General features: G+C 38.7%; 2 protein-coding genes across 2 annotated transcripts; one reads left to right on the top strand and one right to left on the bottom strand.

The window, feature by feature from the left end:
* Nucleotides 1-1,787: 1,787 nt before the first annotated feature.
* Nucleotides 1,788-11,517, top strand: si:ch211-243g18.2 (uncharacterized protein LOC559906 homolog). Its single transcript, XM_042509553.1, has 10 exons — nt 1,788-1,852; nt 3,267-3,539; nt 3,691-3,816; nt 4,285-4,367; nt 5,384-5,540; nt 7,164-7,328; nt 7,768-7,893; nt 8,863-9,080; nt 9,664-9,692; nt 11,061-11,517. The coding sequence occupies exons 2-10, from the start codon at nt 3,276-3,278 to the stop codon at nt 11,174-11,176; spliced, it is 1,284 nt and encodes a 427-aa protein (XP_042365487.1). The 5' UTR covers nt 1,788-1,852; nt 3,267-3,275; the 3' UTR covers nt 11,177-11,517.
* Nucleotides 11,518-17,618: 6,101 nt separating this feature from the next.
* Nucleotides 17,619-19,593, bottom strand: rbp4l (retinol binding protein 4, like). The gene is made up of 5 exons (XM_042509579.1): nt 19,543-19,593; nt 19,035-19,152; nt 18,816-18,952; nt 18,160-18,272; nt 17,619-18,072 (listed from the first exon to the last, which is right to left on the bottom strand). Exons 2-5 carry the CDS (start codon nt 19,149-19,151, stop codon nt 17,849-17,851), a joined length of 591 nt encoding a protein of 196 aa, XP_042365513.1. The 5' UTR covers nt 19,152; nt 19,543-19,593; the 3' UTR covers nt 17,619-17,848.
* Nucleotides 19,594-21,050: the final 1,457 nt, after the last annotated feature.

Below are 21,050 nucleotides of genomic sequence, written 5' to 3'. Positions count from 1 at the left end.
TCTATAACACTTTGCATGGGCAAAGTTCACAAGAGTAACAAGAGTGTGTGCAAGAGTCAGTAAGTAGAATTAAATAGTGACCACAGCAGCGTAGTTGTATGTGTGTAGAGTAAATAAATGACAATGAACATTCAGTCCATCTTATCTTTTCCCTTGAAGCTCAAATACAGCTTCCGCTTTAAAGTTACAACTTTATTTAATTCTTATTCGTTTTTTCTGAGTTCATACCGTGTTTGTTTCAAAGTGCTTCAGCCGACAGGTTTTCTTTCTCTGTGAGTGACTTGTTGAATATTTTATCTCCGGGAGAGATCATCAGGTAGAAGGAGGGTCAGGTTACAGCAAGATGACAGGACAGGAGGGCTCCAGAGAACTGCCGGCAGGTGCTCCACCCACACACATCCCAACAGTAAAGGGATGGTGATGATACTGAGATATTTAATATCACAGATACATGAGAGGGCACGCTTTATTGTCATCAGTGATGCTGCTGGCAGAAGCTGAGTACTATCAGCATCACTGACTGAATATCTGTTGAGAGAATTTTGTTGACGTATTTTTGTGTTCAAAGCTGCACTATAGTAACGTGAAAGTGGTCCTGGATATTTTTAGAAATTGAACCTAGTATTTGTTTTTTAATCACAAATTCAAATTACTCTCCCAAGCAGAGCATTGTATATGTCTCAAGCATGTCTGTAGAGAATCTTTAACAGTATACTATGCAGGAATTTTCATTAACTGTTTGGAAACACAACATTGACCCCCTCCTCCCCCGACTACTTGTATAAACACTGCAAGCATTATTGTAGGAATGTCACATTTGTTGTGATAAAAAAAACGATACATTATCAACCTAAAAAAGCTAACTGCCAGCACCTACCTGTCCAACAAAACAGACCAACTCCTCTTCCTCTTCCTCAGTTTTCATCAGCAAAACTATAAGCCAATCCAAGATTTACCAAGCCCATGTTTTACCTTGCCATGTTTTTTTTTTTTTCCAGCACTATGTCTGTGATTTTTGGGGCGTTCTCTTGAATGCATGCTGCTTTCAGTCTGGGACCTGGTTGCTACCTTTTTACAAAGTCCCTCAACTGCACACTGTGCCCGTAAATGTCCCGAAAACAAGTTTGAATTTCCTAGGATAGCGAATGAATGACCTGGCTGCCCTACAATCTCTCATTGCCTTCACTGGTTGGGTGGTAAGGTTTAGGTATGAGGATTGAGATTGGTTAGGGTTAGAGTAAGAATGTCAGGATAAGTCAATCAGAGGCAGAGTAAGACAAAGTAGGGCAGGTCATTACTTCGCAAGGAAATATAAAGTAGCCCCCTGAACGTGGCGAAATAAGAAGAAAACAAGAAAATACACCACAAGAAGATACACTATCACACAATAGTGGGTCATAAGTGATGATTGAGAGGGGTTACTTCTGTTTAAGTCTATACATTGTTTGTTTGGTAAAATCCTGCATCATATACCCTCTAGTGTCTTAGACATTAGGAAAAAAGAAAGAAAAATTGAGTTCATCAGTATTCATCACATTAGAAAAAATACTGTGATCAATTAGAAATGGCTCCTTTCAGTGTTGGTCACTGTGTCCTCTCATGAGAAAGATACAAAGTTACCATCTCAGCTTATTGCACATAAACAGTAGGTAGAAAAATTTAAAGGTGCATTTCATTACCAGACTCCACATCTACCTTCCTCAAGACCTTCAGGTGCAGTGAATACACCCTCTGTTCAGAAGCCCCTCCCACATCCTGCACACCTGCATATAAGCACACCTGTAGCATCAGCAGCACAGAGCCACCTGCACTCCTCTGGATCCCGCTGTGTCTCTACCTGAAGAAAAACCTGGTGAGTAGGATATTTTGTCAAAAAAAGTGTCATTTTTTAGTGGTTAAATTTATGGAAGTGATCATTTAAATAACTTTTTACTTTGTTCTTTAATAAAGTTTAATAAATGTGATTGTGGAAAAATTGGACCGTTTATATCAAAATCTTAATTGAAAAAAAAGCTTTACCACTGTCAGGCTAATGACTCTTAATCTTCCTGCTCACTTACATTCATCGGTTGTCAGCACGATCATTTGTCAGCTAAATGACAAGATGATTTAAAAGGAGAAATGAAATGACTGTCCATTTCCTGCTGAACAAAGTGTCTCCTTGTGTCGCTGGAATTCACTCCGAATATTTTCCCGATCATTTTCCCAAGCTCTATCTTTCATCAGAACAAGGAGCGTCTGTCTCCTGCTGTGTCCTTTGTAGTGTTGTGGGAACGGTGTGGCAAGGATCAAGTGACACAGAGACAGAAAGGTTCCCTTGACCGCAAATCTACAGAAACACAGAGACAATGATACACTGTCCTGTGCTCTGTTTGACACCAGCTGGTCACACTTGAAGTCCAGGAAATAATGAGAACACCTGTTAAACTTACTATCAAATGAGATTAAAACAAAAAAAGGAGGGGGAAATAGACATTGAAACAATATTTTTGAAATTAATTTTGATCTAAACTGAAACATAATTTTCCATAATATTTAACCACATTTATGTAACACTTTGGTAGTCTAACCCTTCAGGAAGGTTTCTATTTCTTGAGACACTTTTCATCTCCTCACTTTTTTCCCTGCTTTTATGAATCCTCTATTAGTCTCTTCTTGAATATAAAATGCATCTTATTACCATAGTAATAGACTATGTGAGAGCGTTCTCAGTCCCGGTGAGAGGCTCTCCTTCGACCCGGGGTTGAGCTGTGCTCATTTACATTTTGATTTACAGTGACTTGTGAGTTGAAGTTGCATTTGGGCGAAGCCGAGACAGACAGACTGAAGTGTTTCCGACCGTAAAGTCAGTCATCTCTTCGATGCAGATGGTTTGTTTGAAAAGCCACTAGCCGGCCGTACGCACACTCATTGAAAGACTCCTTTCATCATTTTCAGTGGGGCGTTCAGTGGTCTTGAATATAAGGCCCTACTTGTATTTAAGTCTGGCCAAATGCTAGAATAAAACACATTTGCTTAAGGGCCACAAAAGGGCTTTTCCGCAGGCAGATCTCATGTAATACGAGCTTTATATGGCTGCAATAGGTCAAACAGTCTAGCATTTCAAGTTATATATTTTCCTTATGACATCTGTAATTTGAACATCCACCCACTCTGTAGCGAGATGAAGCAGCTATAATCGATGTAACATGTGATTGTGCTCTTATGTGCCATGTCTTGCCTCCATTTCACCCTCACAAACGTTTTTGCTCTTTGTGCCGTCACAGCCACCCATCATGGCCACCAGCATGTCGGTGAGGAGCTTCTCCATGAACCGTCAGCCCTCTTTTTCCAGTCGTTCTCTGATGGACACTAGCCGCGCTCGCTCTCGAGCTTCTGTCTCTTTCGCCGCAGCCAGTCCGCTGAGCTGTTCTGCCTCCATCAGCCAGGATCTCAACGGCCCAGCCAGCCTGCAACTTAACGGCCTGCACGGCAACTGCACCAACGATAAGGAGGCCATGCAGAGTCTCAATAACCGTCTGGCCAACTACCTGGACAAGGTCTGTTACATAAAACAGAAGCAGCACTGTTGAGCTGTTGGTCAGCAGCCAAATGGGTGATGCGTGTTTGTCAGCATGCAGTCGAGGAAATGATACTATTAGTAGCAAGCTGAAACACTTTGATCATTAAACTCTCTTTTTCTTCCTCCAGGTGCGTTCACTGGAGCGCTCCAACGCAGACCTGGAGGCGAAGATTAAGCAGCTGATGCTTGAGCGCATTCCCAAAGGTCACGACCTTGATTCCATGATGGCCCAAGCTCACGCTGTTGAGCAAGAGGTAGACTTGAACGGGGCGTACAAACACACAGACACACATCATACAGACAGGCTGCAAGTTTTGTGTCTATGAATAAAGCTCAAGGTTATGATGACTTTGGTTATTTTACATAGACAAAACATTCATGCAAATAGGGTTCCTTTTAGCAGGAGCTGCATCAGTAGATTCATCAGAGGCAGAATTTGAGCTACACTTGATCTTTGAGTTAGAAACCCAGCCTGGGTGAAGTTAATGATTATTTTTGTCTTTTTTGGCCAAACAGAAAAAGTTACAGTTTAATGAAGTTGGAATGTCTTACCTCAACTTGTCAAGTGTAATTCCACCAAAAAGCAGAACTTCACTACTTTTACAATCAATATGCTGAATACAGTACAAACATGTGAACATCTTACATGACGAAGCATCTTATTTACATGACTTATGTGTTTAGACAGGATGTTAATGTTACCCCACGTTAATATTTGTCAGGTGAGGAAGAGGACCTTGGAGAATGCTCGCCTCATGTTAGAGATCGATAATGCTAAACTGGCTGCGGATGACTTCAGAATCAAGTGAGTGATTTGAGTACAGTCTTTTGGGAGATATAAATAGTTTTTCAGAGCCCCCTGGTCTCAGGAGCCCGCAAGTAAATACTTTTTTAAAAACAAGAGCCAATAATGAAATAGAAATTTAACTTACTAAACAAAAGTACTTTTGGTAGGCTATGTAAGTAATTTACTTTGCACTGTAAAACAAGCACTCCCAGGATTCTGTGGTTAGAAAAATGAAAGAAAGAAAAACCAAACGAAAAACACATTTTGCAGTTGTTTACATATGAGAAGTTACACAAAATCAAACAAGTAAAACAAGTAAAAAATGAAAACTATTTGTTTTAAATTAAAAAAAAAAAAAACGTAGTGTCCTGGCTGCCCTGAATTTATAAGTTGACAGAATTTGACAAAAAAGTTGACAAATTACATCAACTTGTCTTCTCAAATTCAGTCAACTAAAAATTTTATGGCAGACTGGATGCTAACTTTTTAAAATTATTATTACAGTGTTCAAAAACTATTCATTAACAGTTTTTTAGCACTGCAGCACATGAGTCAAATAAATGGGGGTTGGGTTAAGTAATAAACTGTATTAACTGTAGTCTATTTGAAGATAGTGTTGCTGTTAATAGGTCCCACTTCAGTCTTTACATGCTGAATTGTACATTATGTGAGCTTAAACTAATATTTGCAGTACACAAGTTTGTTCATGTGAAATGACAACACATTACTATAAGGGGGGCCCCAAACCAAATTATGCCCTAGGGCCCTCAAAGAAGATGAAGGTGAAGAGCAGACACTAGTTGAGGTTCTCTCTCTTTTGACCTACTGTGTCTTTTATAGTCTAATCCATGTCCATGCCACTTTGCTTTTTCATATCTTAGTATAACATTGACTCAGCTGGTGATGCAAATTCTTCTTTTTTATCTGCAGTAATATCAGAGCTTATAATGCATATGTTAGTTCACGAGGCACTTTCACACACAAGAAAGTTAAGTTTTTCGGCTTTTCTCTGCTATTATTCTGACCTTCACCAGATGGGAGACTGAGCTGGTGATGTGTCAGTCTGTGGAGCGAGACTGTGTCGCTCTGAAAAAGGCCAAGACCGACCATGAGCAGATCATCGCCTCTCTGAGGGGAGATCTGGACAGCCTGAAAGAAGAACTTTACTTCCTCAAGAAAAACCATGAGGAGGTAAGTCTGTTTTGTAAACTCTATCCATGTGTCTTATCCCTTCTCTTTTCTTCTACAGCCACATTGTGGTTGGTATGCAGGTTTTTTAACACTGTTTTTATCACATTTACTTCTCCATTACTCGACATTTGTCTCGTCTCTGTTTCATTTTGGCCCCTTTCTCTTCTCTTCCCACCTGCCCTCACAAACAACAAGTTGTTTGATATCAGGCTGACCCAGTTTGGTGGACTCAAGAGGTCTTATTTAGACTCTAAGCGGAGAGAAAAACATGTAGGGAGGTGAAAGAGAGGGAGAGGTGGTCATCTGGTTACTCCTGACAAAAGAAGCAGGTAGATCTGGTTTCCCAAACCTGCTCTTTCTGTCCAATCAGCTGATCTGTGGCTACTGTCCTCTGGGGGGGATGAGAAGCTGAGATAAACTTGTACCCTCTCTCACCAAGAGATGGATTGAGCTCCGTACCAAAACTAGATGTGAATAAAACTGCACAGAGACAATTCATGACCTACTGCAAAGTCAAGAATGAAATTGATCAAATTAAAGAGGGTTATTTTCAGCCTTTGTGAATCCTGGCATTGTGCACATGCACTCTGCATGCATTTTACCTCTGTGTATGCCTCTTTATCTGCCCTCATCTATGAAATCTATGTCAGTCCTTTATGTTGAAAATAAATACTTTTTTCCCAACTAAAACAGAAAAACAGCCCCTCTGAGGATCAGCTGGGGAACTAGATCACATCTCGTCTTACCCTTCTCAAAAATCAACACAATCACTGTGCATAAAATAGAAGTTTACTGTCCATCAGAGGCTGGGAAATTGTGTATGAATGTATATATCAGGAGCATTTAAACCAGATTAGATCAGATTACACCCCCCTTTGTGTGGTGTTTTTCAAACATGAAAATGCTAATTTTTTGTTCCTTACAATCAATGTACTCCTTTAATTAAAGCTTTATATTTGTCCTTATAAGGAAAAGGACAAGCTAGCCTACTTGAAGAACAAAAAATCGGCTAACATGTATAGCACATTAAAACAGGCTTGTTGTGGAACTCAGATTGTCTTGATATGAGTTTATGCACAGCAGATAATAAGTAACAGTAATTGTAAAATTCTAATTTTATAACGCTCGTATTAGCATAGTTTTATATTAAGCTTTATATTGCCACAGCATAATGCATTTCTAAAATTAAGATTCTTAGTGGCCCCATCTGGTGACCCCTATGAGAAATTATGGCTGGGGGTTAGGGTTAGGGTTCTTACAGTGTCATAGAGAAATGAGAGTGAAAGAGATCCAGCGAGTGTGCATGTATAGAGTTCAGTGTGCAAGTGCGTGTGTGTGTGTGTGTGTGTGTGTGTGTGTGTGTGTGTGTGTGTGAGAGAGAGAGAGAGAGTTGAAAGGCCAGAGGTAATGTGAGCTCTGCCCCATCAACTATTGATAGAGAACATCTAAATAATGAAGATGTCCTCACATCCTCTCTGCCACCCCGGTTTAGGATTCACAAAACTAATCCTGGTTCCATAATTCACCTGTATATAAAACATGTGGTACGACACAATGCAAACAAAAAGTTCTTTTCATTCAGAAATAAATGCATACAGACTCAGTATTTCTCTCTCCCTGCAGGAACTGGAGCAGATGAAGTCTCGTATCGCCAGAGACGAGGTGAATGTGGAGGTGGACTCGGCCAGTGGGCCTGAACTGGGCACTGTTCTGTCTGACCTGCGTTCCCAGTATGAAGGGATTGTCAAGAAGAACAAGGACCAAGCGGAGCAGTGGTACCGCAAAAAGGTGTGTTTAGAAAAAGAGCCATTCTCATGACAAGAGACTGTTGTATTAAAACCGCAAATGACTTACTTTCATTTGCGAATAATCTGCAAATAGTTTTTTTCAATTAATTATTTTGTTGTAAGGTATTTAATATGTCCAAATAGGTTAAAATCCTGACATGAGATCAGAAGGTTGAACGTGAAAATGTTCTGCAATTTTTCACTGTTTTTGCTTGAAAATTTATTGAAATGAGTCATATGTTATCAAAGCGGTTGCTTAATATTTTCTATGGATGGACTGGTTAATTTATCACAAATAGCTTCATGTCATGACTTACGTGACCTTGACAAATTGGGACAAAAACTTCTGAGAAAACAGGAGAAGAAACCCACAGTTGTTAAATTCATCTTACAGTCCAGTACATGCATTCATGTGAGTGTGCATTTTGTGTCTTGTCCAGCTGGAGACGGTGCAGAACGAGGTGAAGGAGAGTAACGAGGCTCTGAGAGGAGCTCAGAGCGAGCTGACCGAGAGGCAGCGCTTCCTGCAGACCCTGGAGGTGGAGCTGGAGAGTCTGCACAAACAGGTGAGTTGCTACACCTGAGGAGGGGGGTGACAAGTGCTGCAAACTATCCCATGAAAACCTGAAAGAGAATGTTATTCCACATTCGGTAAGATCAAATTGTGTCCAAGATAAATGCTGTTTCTCCTTTCTGAAAGCAGAAGCGTGACATGGTTGTGTTTTGGTGAAAAAATTATCGTGCAAGTAATATTTGTGCATTCAGAGCTGTGCAAACAAAAAATCTAATGCACCTAAAGCAGTGCAAACACCACAATCATGATTTTCAAATAGGGTTATGAGTAATATCTTTGCACAAATCTTTGATGAGTTATGGCATTGTGTTAAAGAAAGACCGGGTTTATAAGGGCTTTGTTGAATACAGACACAGAAAATCCTTACAGAAGTTCAGATTCAGTCTCAGTTAGCGCTGTTTTTTAACATGATGTCCATGTCTGAGAAAAATCATTTTGTTTTTCTCTCTCATAATCCTGTGTTGACAGTAAACACGCTCTCCCACGCTGATAAGTCATGCAAGGAGGTAGCGGATTCAGTTGCTAAATTGTATGGGGGTGAGTTTCGGTGGTGAGATGGGTAATCGTGTCTGAGCGGCGAATGTTTGTTTTGGATGCCAGGGCCTTGTCAGCTCACAGGTATTTGTTGATAATGGTTTGGGAAGTAATTTCAGAATCAGGAGACACTGAGGTTTGATTTCTGCTGGCAAACATCTGAAGAAATGTTAGGAGGATGAAAAGCCAGAACTTTTAATACCAGCCAACATGAAGCATCACATTACTGAACACTGGTTACAAAACATTACAGAAACTGGGAGGATGGGTAATCGGTAATAATTTTGGGACATTTCCCAGTTCGCCAGTCGTTTCACTTCTAAACTGATATGATTATGTGAGACATTAAAAGCACACAATGGTAATATTAGACCCATATGCAGACAAGGCACATCAGCTCCCTTATTATTTCACATTCTCTCCTCAGATAGCAGCACTGGAGGGTAACCTGGGCGAGACGGGTCAGAAATACTCCTCCGAGATGGAGCGGCTGCAGGGTACCCTGAGCCAGCTGGAGGACGACCTCTCCCAGCTCAGGCTGGACATGCAGCGCACCAAGACCGACTACGAGCAGCTCCTCCGCATCAAGCAGAACCTGGAGATGGAGATCGCCACCTACAGGCGCCTGCTGGAGGGAGAGGAGACGTGAGTATTAACCAAGCGGCAACCTCCATGGCTGAAAAATAAAGCCAACGCAGTCCTTCAAATGGCCACTTGAGGCTGGCTCAAATGGATCAAATCCTGATTGTAAAACAAGTCTTTTTGTGGGGGCTGTGACAATCCATAAAATGAATCCACTGATTTACAGATGTCTCATTCACAATGTAAGTCTGTGGGAAAATAAGTCTTTTTGGCATCAATGGCATCATGTGATGGACCCATAATTTGTAATTCCCTGGCCCCTATGTAGAACTTCTGAATCCAAAAATCCAAGATGGCAACAGCCAAAATATTAGTTAGTCAGTTTTAATGTTGCTGGTGCCGATTTTGTCACCTCTGGACAGAGCCAGGCTTGCTTTTTCCCTCCGTTTACAGTCTGTATGTTAAGTTAAGCTAACCAGCTGCTGGCTCCAGCCTCATGATAATCGTACAGACATGAGAGTGGTACTGATCTTCTCATCTAATTGGGTGTTTCACAAAAACGCTTAACTCTCCCTTTAAATGTGTTCAACTTGTTGTCCAGTCCATTCAAAGCTAATCATTTTGATGTTCTCTTTTTGTCCCTCAGAGTCAAAGAGGTTCCTCCTCCACCAAAGAGTGAGTACTCAGCTTTTGATTTAGATGACGAAAAAGGAAAATCACAACTTTTGTCAGAACATCATTCAAGCACAGTATTATATAATAGCAGCAAAGCAAAGAGTAAAGCACTGCTCATTCATCCATGAAGTCTGAATCATCTTATCACAACCGAAGGAAACGGCAGGGAGGTAAAGAGTGATTAAAGCTGTAATGATGAAGCAGATAAGTTAAGCAAATGTTTATGTTGCAATTTGGTAGCGTTGTAGTAAAGCTGACACACATATATATACATTTACACACCCAAGTGACGCCGGACTAATTATTGTTTTATGAACCTGAAACAATGCAAACACTGCAAGCAGCTCAGCTCCTATAGCAACAAATGTGGGTGTGAGGACATTTATCCCAATGTTGTAATTGTGTCTTAATCCGACTGAGTCACGCTGCTGGATTAACAAACTGCAGGGTGTTTTGAAAATGTTCAACATTAGAAAACTAAAGACAACACAGAATAAAAGGCTGTGACGACTTCAAGAGTCCTTCGTGACACGGGAGAGTGATATAGTGAAAACTTCATGCCAAGACATGACATTTAACAAAATTCATACAAATCCAGTAGTGTCACTACTGGATTTAGCAAATTCGGGCACCCTAAACACACACACACACACCCACACACACACACACACACACACACACACACACACACACACACACACACACACACACACACTTCAAATATTATGATCTTTTCTAGCATTATATTTAGTCTATTTATTGTATGTAATACAAAAAGAACAAGAGCAAACTTAAAATAAAAACAGATATGGCGAAAAAGAATACAGAAGCCTAATGTGAAAATCTGCAAATTTCTACTTTTTTGGCCGGCCTTTAAGTTCTATGTGAAAGACATCAGGAGAAATAAAACAGAGCTGTGACTCAAACCAGAATCAGGCACATGATTCAACACGTATTTCAAAAGAATATAACATTCAAATGGCTCGTCAGTTATTTTCCCTTCTTGTTTCACTGTTTTTAATGTTTTGTCTTCTCTCCTCCCGTCTCATATCATCTCCTCCACCTCATCACATCTCATCTGTTATCATTGTATTTGTTTCACACCATGTTATTTAATATTTTAATTCATATGATCTTATTCTGTTACTTAAAAATTATTTTATCTCTTTTATTTAATTTCATATCATCAAACCTTTTCTTTGACCTCATCTCGTATCATTTCTTTTCATCGCAGCTTACCTTCTCACCTGTGTAAATCTCATCTGATCCCATTTAAAATAATCTCATATTTTATCTCTCATTTCATATCATTTCTTTTTTTCATCTCATCTCATCTCATTTCATCTCATCTCATCTCTGTCTGTGCAGAGGAGCCTGATGTTCGTACCAGGAAAATTGTGAAGGTGGTGACTCAGACGATGGTCAACGGCAAAGTGGTGGATGAATCCAGCGAGGTGGAGCAGATTGAGGAGACCAAGAAATAAAACAAGAGCAAGTTCAGATACAAAAATTAAAATGGAACGAGGCAGACGATGAAACAGGGATTTGCAGAAAATAAAATAGAGAGTGTCAGAGCTGCAGTGCATCATTTCTTATTGCAAAAATATTGTTTCAAAAAGGAAATTTTGGGGGGCATTGCTCAACAATGAATGTTTTGTGTTTTTTTAAGATGTGTTTTTCCACAGTTGACTCTTCAGTGATACTTTGATCAACTGTTTGTTTCCGGAGAAATGCCACAAGAACGCTGTATGTGTCCAGTACTGCTGTAGCTATGCATGCTTATACCAAGTTAGATTAGAGACGTGTGTTTGTGTGAGAGTACCTAACCAACCAATTCATTCTGCTCTACTAAAAACTGACTGTGGACTTAAGCAAGATATTTATTTCTTAGTTTAGAAAAGTTTACTTTAGTAGATATTCTTTTACTCCTTTTACAAGAATTTCATTGAATTATTTTTGGCTGTTTTTGTGTTTTTACTCTGTCTGAATAAACTTTCTTAACTGTCATGTGTACTTCTGTTTTTATGTAACACAGAACAAACATTTTGTGGCTTTTACACTGAAATCAACAAATGTCAGTATACAGTATCCTTCTGTGGACTCAGTTATTCAGCTGTTGTGTTTTTGCTGCAACCTTCGGTTCTTGACCTTAGCATATAATGAAAATAACATACATGAATACATACCCGTAATACCCAAACACACACTTACACTGTTGTTCATAGGTCTGAGAAAACTTTTACTAGACTTTTACTTTATAAAATTCTACTCACATATTTACGTACATATTTCTTATTAGCAAAAAAAAAAGCTTTGTTTTGAGATGAAGGTTAAATATTTCTATTCATGAAAGTGTTAAGCAGAGGATAGAAGTAAGTGTAATGATTTTAAAAAAAAAAATGAGAGAGAAGACGATACTAAAAGAAACTGACATAAAAAGGACAGAACATTTGGCTCCATAATTAATGCTGTTGGTAACACGTGAAACGTCCTCACTGTTATTATGAGGGTTGACACCTGTTGTCACTGAGGTTACTGCACTTCTTTCATCAAAGCCACCTCTTGTAATGACGAGGTAAATACAGGGAAAATTACTATGATAAGACTGGGCTGTAAAATACAGTTTTCAGTGGCAGGCAATGTGTGTGCTGGGTCATGCAACTGACATTTGCATTTCTGCTTTAAATGTGAGACAAATTATGCAGAATGACATTTCTGTAGTCCTCAGGTTTGGTTTTTGTACATGCAGGTTTTCTTTTTACTGGCCCACTTGAAAGACCTCAATATATCATATGATCCCATTAATAATCATCCTACCTGAGCAAGCACTTTGTCATGATGTAACAACCCCACTGTGGCCTCCATCAGTCCTGTATTTTAGGGTCATGATCTTTTGGACCAGGGTCACTGTGCTCCAAAAATCATCACGAACAAAAGTCTAAAGGAAGGAAAACAAAAAGAGCTGAAAACGTTAAAATATGAGTATATGCAAAGGCCAAAGTGCTTTATCTGTATTTAGAGCCAAATCCACATTAATGACAGTTCATTGGATGACTTTTACACAATGAAATTTTACAAATGTAACAACAGTTTAGGTCATTTTTACAATCCTTTGAAACCTGGAGCAACATCACTTTTTGTGCTGCTTTTCACAGGTATTTAAACCTTTGAACGCTATGCCAATTTGTAAAAAACTTGAAAAGAAACATTCCACAAATTGCAAGAAATCCGTAGGTTAAGAAATGATTTATTTAAAGGCTAGGGAAAATGTCGAAAACAATAACATAGCTAAAATAGCGCCTATGAAACTGGGTGGTTTGGGAGTCCTTAGCCAGAACATGTTGCACATCAAACACTTAATTTCCTGCATTCTTGTGCATTTTTAAGCACAGATTTGTGCCTTTTTCTGCTTCCATTTATGATCATAAAATAAATGTCAGCAATTTTGTCAGAATAAAAGTCTTCTGCTACTTTTATGTATTGGGGAGAAAGAAATGTTCTAAATATTAGGGGGGATGTGGTCCCTGTGGCTCCCTCAAAATCTACACCCATGTATACTGCCAAATTCAACTAAAGTAAGCTATTACATTAATTATTCCATATTTATTCCAGCACCATTTGCACTCTGCACCACTGCAATGTTGTCTTTTATATCTGTAGTGAATGTTCACCTTGTTCGGCTTTGTTGTGCATGTTTCAGCTGTTATCCAGAGGATTTTTTTTCCTTGTGGTATGTGTACACACTAACATGTCCAATGAAGTTGAAGTTTTTACAGTTTGGTTCTTGTAGCTACATATTCTGACAGTTAGAAGTAATTGTAGCACAATAGTTTATTAGAGCATTTATTTCTCATGCAGGTGCCTTTGTTTCCTAAACAATAGCTTGACAGAGGAAATTCCTGGAAAGAGCAGCAAACTCTAACTGGTATAAAATTTCTTTAATATGCTGCTTTTGCTTTGTTCCTCTGTAGAGCAGATTCATGGAACCCAATCCACATGTAGAGGCTTGTTCATATTTTATTGTCTCTTTTAAATGATAGCAAGTAGAGTGTACAGGTTGCCATCATTTGTCTTTCAACTGTTTCCTCCAGAAAGAAAGAGAGACAGAATGACGACAGAGGTGAGCAGGAGACAGACAGATCATTGGATTATGCGGTCTGGTGATGTTTCAAAAACAAGCACACCTCCAGATATCCTCCAAAAGCAGACACTAGAAGCCAACACATCACTAAAAAAGTTTTAGATGAAACTGTAATTGAGTCATATTTTCCTTTTTGCTCTTTTGTGTTGTTCATTTGGTTGTGTCAATGAACAAGACTACAGTGACATTTTAAAGGTACTACAACAACAACACAAAAAAAACTCAGTCAGATCAAATCTCATCCCCACCCTGATCCCACAATCACAAACACAATAGCACCAATTATCTTTCATTGCCCTACACCCTCCATCCCTTCACCCGTTTATTCTGTTAATGTCATACTGAGAGATAACTCCAACGCGAATCTCTGCACTGTGAAAAACACCTCTTAAAGCATCTCACACCGTCTGCTTGATGATGATGTAAAGTAAAATAGAAACTTATTCTGAGTATAAGGAGATCAAGTAGAGGGCCTCGTTGTTTGCTGTCAATGAATCATAGAAAATTTATCTAATAAATATGTTCATCAACATTAGTTGATCTAAGGTGATAATTACTAACTATCAACGGAAAATATGACAATTTATATAATAGTAATAAACTATGACTATAATAAATACTTAGTCTGAAAGGCCTTTAAACTCAGTGTTTAATGTTTTATGTGGTTTGACTGCCCTCTAGTGGACAGATCTTATAATAGTGAATATACAATTCATTCAATAACAGCAGCAACAGGCCTTTTTCTACAGAGCATATTTTTGACTTGTCACAGGAAGACAAAAACTGGTGGATATCAAGAAATTAATTACGCTGAATTCCATTTAGCTGCTTCGATTTCAGGCACCATTGTATCCTGCATGCTGGCACATTCTCACTCTCACTGGTACAGCTGAATACAACAGGGCCGTCATTAGTGTTATTAGTAACACCTGTCCTTTTTCCCCTAAGACAAGTCAAAATGTCTGCTGTGAGAAAGGCCTCTGGGGCTGCAGCTCCCAGTGTTTTTTCAAAAGCCACAAATGTTTTATTTTAAAAAAAAATCTTTAACTTTATGGCAGTGGAGGTAGAAACAGCACTGAATCTACATCTGTGCAAAAGTAACAGCCAGCAGGACAACACAATGGACAGGACGGGTGTGATGTTTTGACAATGTCTTATGTGTGCAAGCTACCACAGGGAGATTAAAAAAATGTCTACAAATTAGAAAAAAAACATGAGGTCCAGGAGCTCCTTACACTCTAAGCAGAGGACGAGATCAGCTGCCATGTAACAGGTACGGTAAATGACTGTTAGTACCATGTTTGACCATTGTTGTCATTTGAAATATCAAAGTATATGCAGTTTAAGACAACTTGAATAATTATCTTGAAACAATAGCAAGCTAAAAAATATTGATTTATGCAAATCTTACAGCTTTATTATATAAGTAATTAAGTACACCGCTTTCTCTCTCTCTCTCTCTCTCTCTCTCTCTTTGTGTGTGTGTGTGTTCACACTTGTGTCTATTTTATTCTATTTTACTTCATTTTAGTCTGTCTGGTTTGTACCTACTAGTCTTATTATTTTCATTTGTAAAGTTTTGCACTGACCACTGAATGTCATGTTTTCAAAACTCTTAAAAGTTTTTAACAAAATACAAAAAAAACTTGAATAATAGTGCATATAGCTGGAGCACACCCCCTGACCCCCCTAGGATTAGTCTGAGCCATGAATAATAACATCTGTCTCCACCCTTAGCAGCAAAATGATAGTTTGCTCAGATTGCAAAACACATTTTCCCTTCAAGCCACTTGCTTGATAAACAGAGGATAATGAAAAACGCCAGAAAAGATTCAAACAGCATGTTTTTCTGAGTAATAAGTAGATATTTGTCTATTACTTTAGCCGTGTTTTTATTGGCTGCTGAAGGGAAGTCCATGAAAAAGACCCTAACTCCTGGACCATGGCATCTTCCAGACGTGGGTTATTTGAGTTTGACAGCCTCACTAGACTCCAGCAGATAAATCCACTTATATTCTTACCTCAAGCTTGTGGAGTATTTACGAGAAAACGGTCTGGCTTTAACAGCAAGTCTGCTGCTGCAGTAAAAGTGAGGCCACATTTGTTTTGTTTTGTTCTGTTTTTCCATTCAAAGTGATGTCTGTGTGTTAGTTTATTTTATTGTCCCGGTATAAAACATTGCTTGTGTTGAGGTGTTTTTAACTGTGTAGTACAGACAGTCACATTTTCAATAAGGCCAAACAGCTGATCCCATCAGAGCTAAGCTAGTTTACCGGCAAACAGACTCTACTGTAGCTTTTTTTCCTGGTGCCCTTTACACACTGTCCTGTCAACCAGTGCCATCATTCGCAGAGATTATCCACAATCCCTTATCACACACTTCTGTTTTGCAACTGGGATGCTCCTCAAAATAAAACTGAGCATAACCCAACAAGTTTAAAATGCAATTCAAAAGAAAATTCAAAGGTACAGTACATCCAAAATAGTAAATTTTACTGGTACAGAACTTCTTTAGTATAATAAAACATCACAGAACATGGTTTGATGCTGCTACACAGAAGGTGTTTTCAGATGTAATGTTGGGTAAAAGATGTAAATTAATCAAATAGCATGCTTCTATATTACATATTGAATAATAAGAGAGGATCATAATTGTCTACATTGCACTATAATGTTTTCTATAGGTGTTGTGAGCTTTTAATACTCACTGGAGTGATTTTACATCTCAAAACTAAGTTAATAAATGCTAAAAAGAGCAGTGATAAGTAGTAATACAACCCATTTCCACTGAATTTTTGCAAGGTTATTCTTTGAAGTTGATTTGAGTTTCAAGAAAGATCTAATTGCAATCAAATATAACAATTTCAGAGATTTCAGATTTTTTTCTCCCTATGTCCTCTTTGGATTTTGAGTTTCATATCCAAGCAGACAAAACTGTTTTCCCTGACTGTCCTCAACATCACAAGCAAGGACATTAGATTTATGTTATTGGTTTACAGTAATTCTGTATTGGCTTTTGTACCATGCTTTCCAGCATGTTGCATAACATCAACCAGATTATACTCCAGCTATAGAAACAAACAGTCTCCATCTGTCTGTCTGCCTCAACCCTCACGCCACCGTTTTGTTTCTTCAGTTTCCTGCAGTTGACAGCATTTTACCTAATAAGTTATATAAAATTACAAAATAAAGAGAAGCACGAACAGGACCAGTTCAGCATCAAGTGCTGATCCTGGAGTTCCTGACCCCTGGAGCTAAGTGGCCTAACAGTTGAGTTAGTGTAATAGGACTAAGTTCTCTGAACATCAGACCACCAGTAAGCTTATTACTGCTCCGTGCGTATTGTGTCGGGTTTGGCTGCATTCTCGTGAGCTCAGGAGGGATCACAGCCAACATGTTTTCAAGCTTCAACTGCTGACAAATATTTCTGTGTTTTTATGCTCCAAACAAGAATTGATATCTTCGTTGTCCACTCATTATTGTCTGAAATTTGTCTTTGGCTTTACATACACTTAAAAACCTGACAGATAGTTATACACAAAAAAAAACCCTCTCTGACATCTAAAAAACATCTGCCTCTGCCCTGAGTTGGAATTTATGAGATAGAAACAGCTAGGTCTTAATGTTTAACTGCCTGCAGGTTTATATGCATTCACAAAGTGCAAAAAAATAACTTTTAGAGCACAAAAAGCACAAAATTCAAGTGATATTGTTTAGAAAAATATTTTTATTTGAACTTTCCCATTCACTCTAAACACCATAGCAACAGTGAACATTTTCCTTGGACAAACAATGGATGAACACGGAGTGATAGAGGAAGAGATGGATTTTTAAAAAACAGATGCAAATCTAGGACAAATGCAGATAGCCACTTCATTTCTTTTTTGCATCTATCCACTCACATTATCACTCACATACACGCCTCCTGTCACTCTTTCATTCTGCATCTTTTTGCTTTCATGCCTGTGAGACTTCAATTCTCTCAGCTCCTCACTCTCCTGCTCTTTCTCTCTCTTTAGCAGGCCCCAGACTGCAGCACAGGCTGAAACTCTCCTGCCATGCAGATATCCTCCTGTTTCTGACGGACGATGCGCTGGATGGCGGGTGGCAGGCCACGGGGGTTCCTGGAGAAGACAAGGGCGTAGCCATCCTCGCAGCTTCCATCCTCCTTCACTGTGCGACAAGCGTAGGTGATGGCGTAGTTGTCGTAGTCTGTGTCAATCACCCAGTAGTTGTCACCTGGTAAGAAATAAAAGGATTAGAGCGTGTGAAGAGGGATGAGGACATATAAGAGGTATGAGACAGGAATATGTGTGCACAGCTGACCTCCGCTCGACAGGTAGCTGGCCAGTCCCTGGTAGTTCATGAACATCTTGCCGGGTGTGGTAGGGTCAGGGACAGTGTACTGGGCAGCCATGTCAGCACACACAACCCAGAAGCTGCAACATGATGATGCAAACACACGTTAGCATTAAAGGGAACAATGTACAAAGAATCAAACTGCAATTACAAGAACTTCATGTGTAAACCTTAATAATTCTTATTACAACATACTGCATAGACACATGCACATAGTATATTTTATCTTTTCTAAACTAAGTCTAGAATACTTTCAGTTAATGTCATGAGTGCACAAATCAGCCAAAGTTTTTAAGTTTGCTTGTAAAAGTGCATTCAAGCACACATTCATGAGTAAAAACTCCATGATCCAGCTAACACTATTCAGAAAGTGTTTTTCAAAAATTACACCCATTTCTGTCTTAAATCTGTAGAACCGCAGGTATCTTGCTTAATTGTTGACTGAATATTTCATCTGTCCTCATCTCCCCAGGTCTTGGTCAAGAATTTCTTTACGACCAGTCTGACCTTTTGCCTTATTTAGGAGGAGTTTAAAGAAGCATGAGGCTGGTTTTGACTTTGTATTATCTAATTTTATCTATAAATAATGAGTGGAAAAGTCACTCGCTGGCCTGCTGACTTACCCAAACAAAGTTACACGTCCCTTGGAAGATGCGGTCATGGAGCCATCATCATCAATGGTGTACTCAGCTGAGATGTTGTCCTGCAGGAACAGGCCCTCTGGATCTTTCTTCTGCAGTGCGTACCACTTTCCTGCATACTGCGATGAAAAGGAAGGTCAGACTTTTTTTTTCTCTTATTTTTTCAACCTGCATGCTGTTTGTGTCTTTCAATTCACTCACCCTCTTGGGGTCAAAGTCCTCTTTGACTGTGAAGCTGTCCACAACACAGGAGGCAGACAGAGACAGCTCTACGCAGGACAGCAAGACCAGCAGCAGGGACAGCTTTGAGGATCCCATTCTATAAGGACAATATATATCAGTCAATTAAGACCAAAAACAGGGAAGGTGTTTAACAACATAGTCCAACATCCCTGACTTCTTTTACACTAATGCACTTAACTGTAGAGGCACCAACAATATATTGTACTATTTTACATGAGAAAAGAAAGTAGCACTATTTGACAGTCTATTACCTGCTGGAAAAAAATATTTTGATAATTATAGTCTACATCAAAAACTGTAAGACCACATTAAACAGCCCAGTGGTTACTAAGTCTCTAAGAGAAAGTTTAAATGCTTCAGTACTCAACACAATTTCAAAAAACACAATCTCATGTCTGATGAAAATGAAAGCAATACCCAACACTACCAAGCAGAAAGTAAAATGAATAAAACCTCAGTGTCTTACCTGTTTTAAGTCAAAGAAGCAACAGTGATTAAATTTCTACTCCTGTCTGTGGTTGTTGGACTGATTGGGTCTGTGTTTGAGGTGGCCTTTATATACACACTCCACAGACAAGCTTATGGCTGATTTTCATTGCTGGGAACTAAATAAGGTGCTTAAATCTAGAGGTAATCCTGTTGGGGTGAAATACTTACCGTAATCTGGCTTCTCCGCTGAAACCTGCCCAAGACTTACTATAAAAACAATTAGGCCTTTATGTAACTGATTGGAAACACAATCAAACCTGCACATGCATATCTGAGCACATGCAGGTGCATAGTGTTTGTGTTTTCTTAACTGGCTAACATTTTCAGTAGGGGAAATAAATGGCTGCAACCCAGAATACATTGAATCTTTACTTACTTTAAGAATTCTTATGAGGCAGCAACAGACGAGAAAATAAGAAAGAAAAGAGGAAAAAAACGAAAATGATGTCATTTATACATGCCTTTAGAATGAATTTGTAAATGCAAACAATCTGCATCACAATGTGAGGGGGGAATTTTGAGTAAACTAAAAAGTTTACATGCCAGAATACAAAAATTCCCATGTGTGACTCCCCATGTCTCACATTGCAGGTTTTAGTGCAGCCATTTTTCCAGACAAAACAAATAGAACACAAAGTCCGTGTTGGTTAAAGCTGTTTTCAAGGTAGAAAGTACACAGTTAATTGTTTATTCAAAGCACCACAGTGGCGCAAAGGGCACAAATCTGCCCAAATAACCGCTCAGTCATTTACAAGAAAACACATTAGAACACTGCAAAATTCAAATGTGAAATGAAATATCTGCATTTTTATTTTCCTGACATGGAATTTCTTGGCAAAGAACTTTTCAATTAATAAGTACTTAATAACAAACTTAAGTCTAAATATTATATATATTCTCCTGCATCTTCCCTTTAAGAAACTTTAAATTCAGATAAAATTATTTCCCCTCTCCCTTTTGATGAAGGTAAATTAAACCATGCATACAACCAGCAAGATACAAATCTTCTGAACTCTACAGATATTTGGCAAGTCCACTAGTACAAGGACTGGGGAGTACTGGGTGGACAAAGAAAAAGATTCGTATTTGAACGATTTCATAAATGAGACTGAATTACAGGGAAATGTAAATGCTGCACAAGACATCTAGAATTTTCTTTTTTATGTTAAGGTGTAGCTGTATTCCACATTTAATTTTAACATCCAAAAAATATTATGAATCTAATTAATAAATTAATAAATTAATAATAATGATGGCACGTGAAGAATTAATACATGTACACAAATACTCACAGACATACAAAGACATACACTGTTACTACTTAAGTTATACTGTACAGAGTTCAAGTGTTTAGTCAATTCAGTACATTTTAAGTCTAAGAACATTACCTCAAAACACCTGACGAAGTCAGTAGAAAAGGAACACCTCATTATTTTGTCTTCTTGTGGTTGAGCAATGAGTGTGTAATCCTATTAGAAGTAGCAG

Source organism: Plectropomus leopardus, chromosome 20 (genome assembly GCF_008729295.1).
Source record: "Plectropomus leopardus isolate mb chromosome 20, YSFRI_Pleo_2.0, whole genome shotgun sequence".
NCBI lineage: Eukaryota > Metazoa > Chordata > Actinopteri > Perciformes > Serranidae > Plectropomus > Plectropomus leopardus.
Note: the sequence above shows the minus strand (reverse complement) of the source record. Positions and strands in the feature narration are given on the sequence as shown.

Bases quoted from the DNA above. Each gene is read 5' to 3' on its own strand.
- rbp4l (XM_042509579.1), bottom strand. From the start codon at position 19,151: ATGGGATCCTCAAAGCTGTCCCTGCTGCTGGTCTTGCTGTCCTGCGTA. The intron at 18,273-18,815 runs GTAAGTCAGCAG...ATCATGTTGCAG, and splicing joins GGACGTGTAACTTTGTTTGG to CTTCTGGGTTGTGTGTGCTG. The intron at 18,073-18,159 runs GTCAGCTGTGCA...ATTTCTTACCAG, and splicing joins CAGCTACCTGTCGAGCGGAG to GTGACAACTACTGGGTGATT.
- si:ch211-243g18.2 (XM_042509553.1), top strand. From the start codon at position 3,276: ATGGCCACCAGCATGTCGGTGAGGAGCTTCTCCATGAACCGTCAGCCC. The intron at 4,368-5,383 runs GTGAGTGATTTG...GACCTTCACCAG, and splicing joins GCGGATGACTTCAGAATCAA to ATGGGAGACTGAGCTGGTGA. The intron at 7,894-8,862 runs GTGAGTTGCTAC...TTCTCTCCTCAG, and splicing joins TGGAGAGTCTGCACAAACAG to ATAGCAGCACTGGAGGGTAA.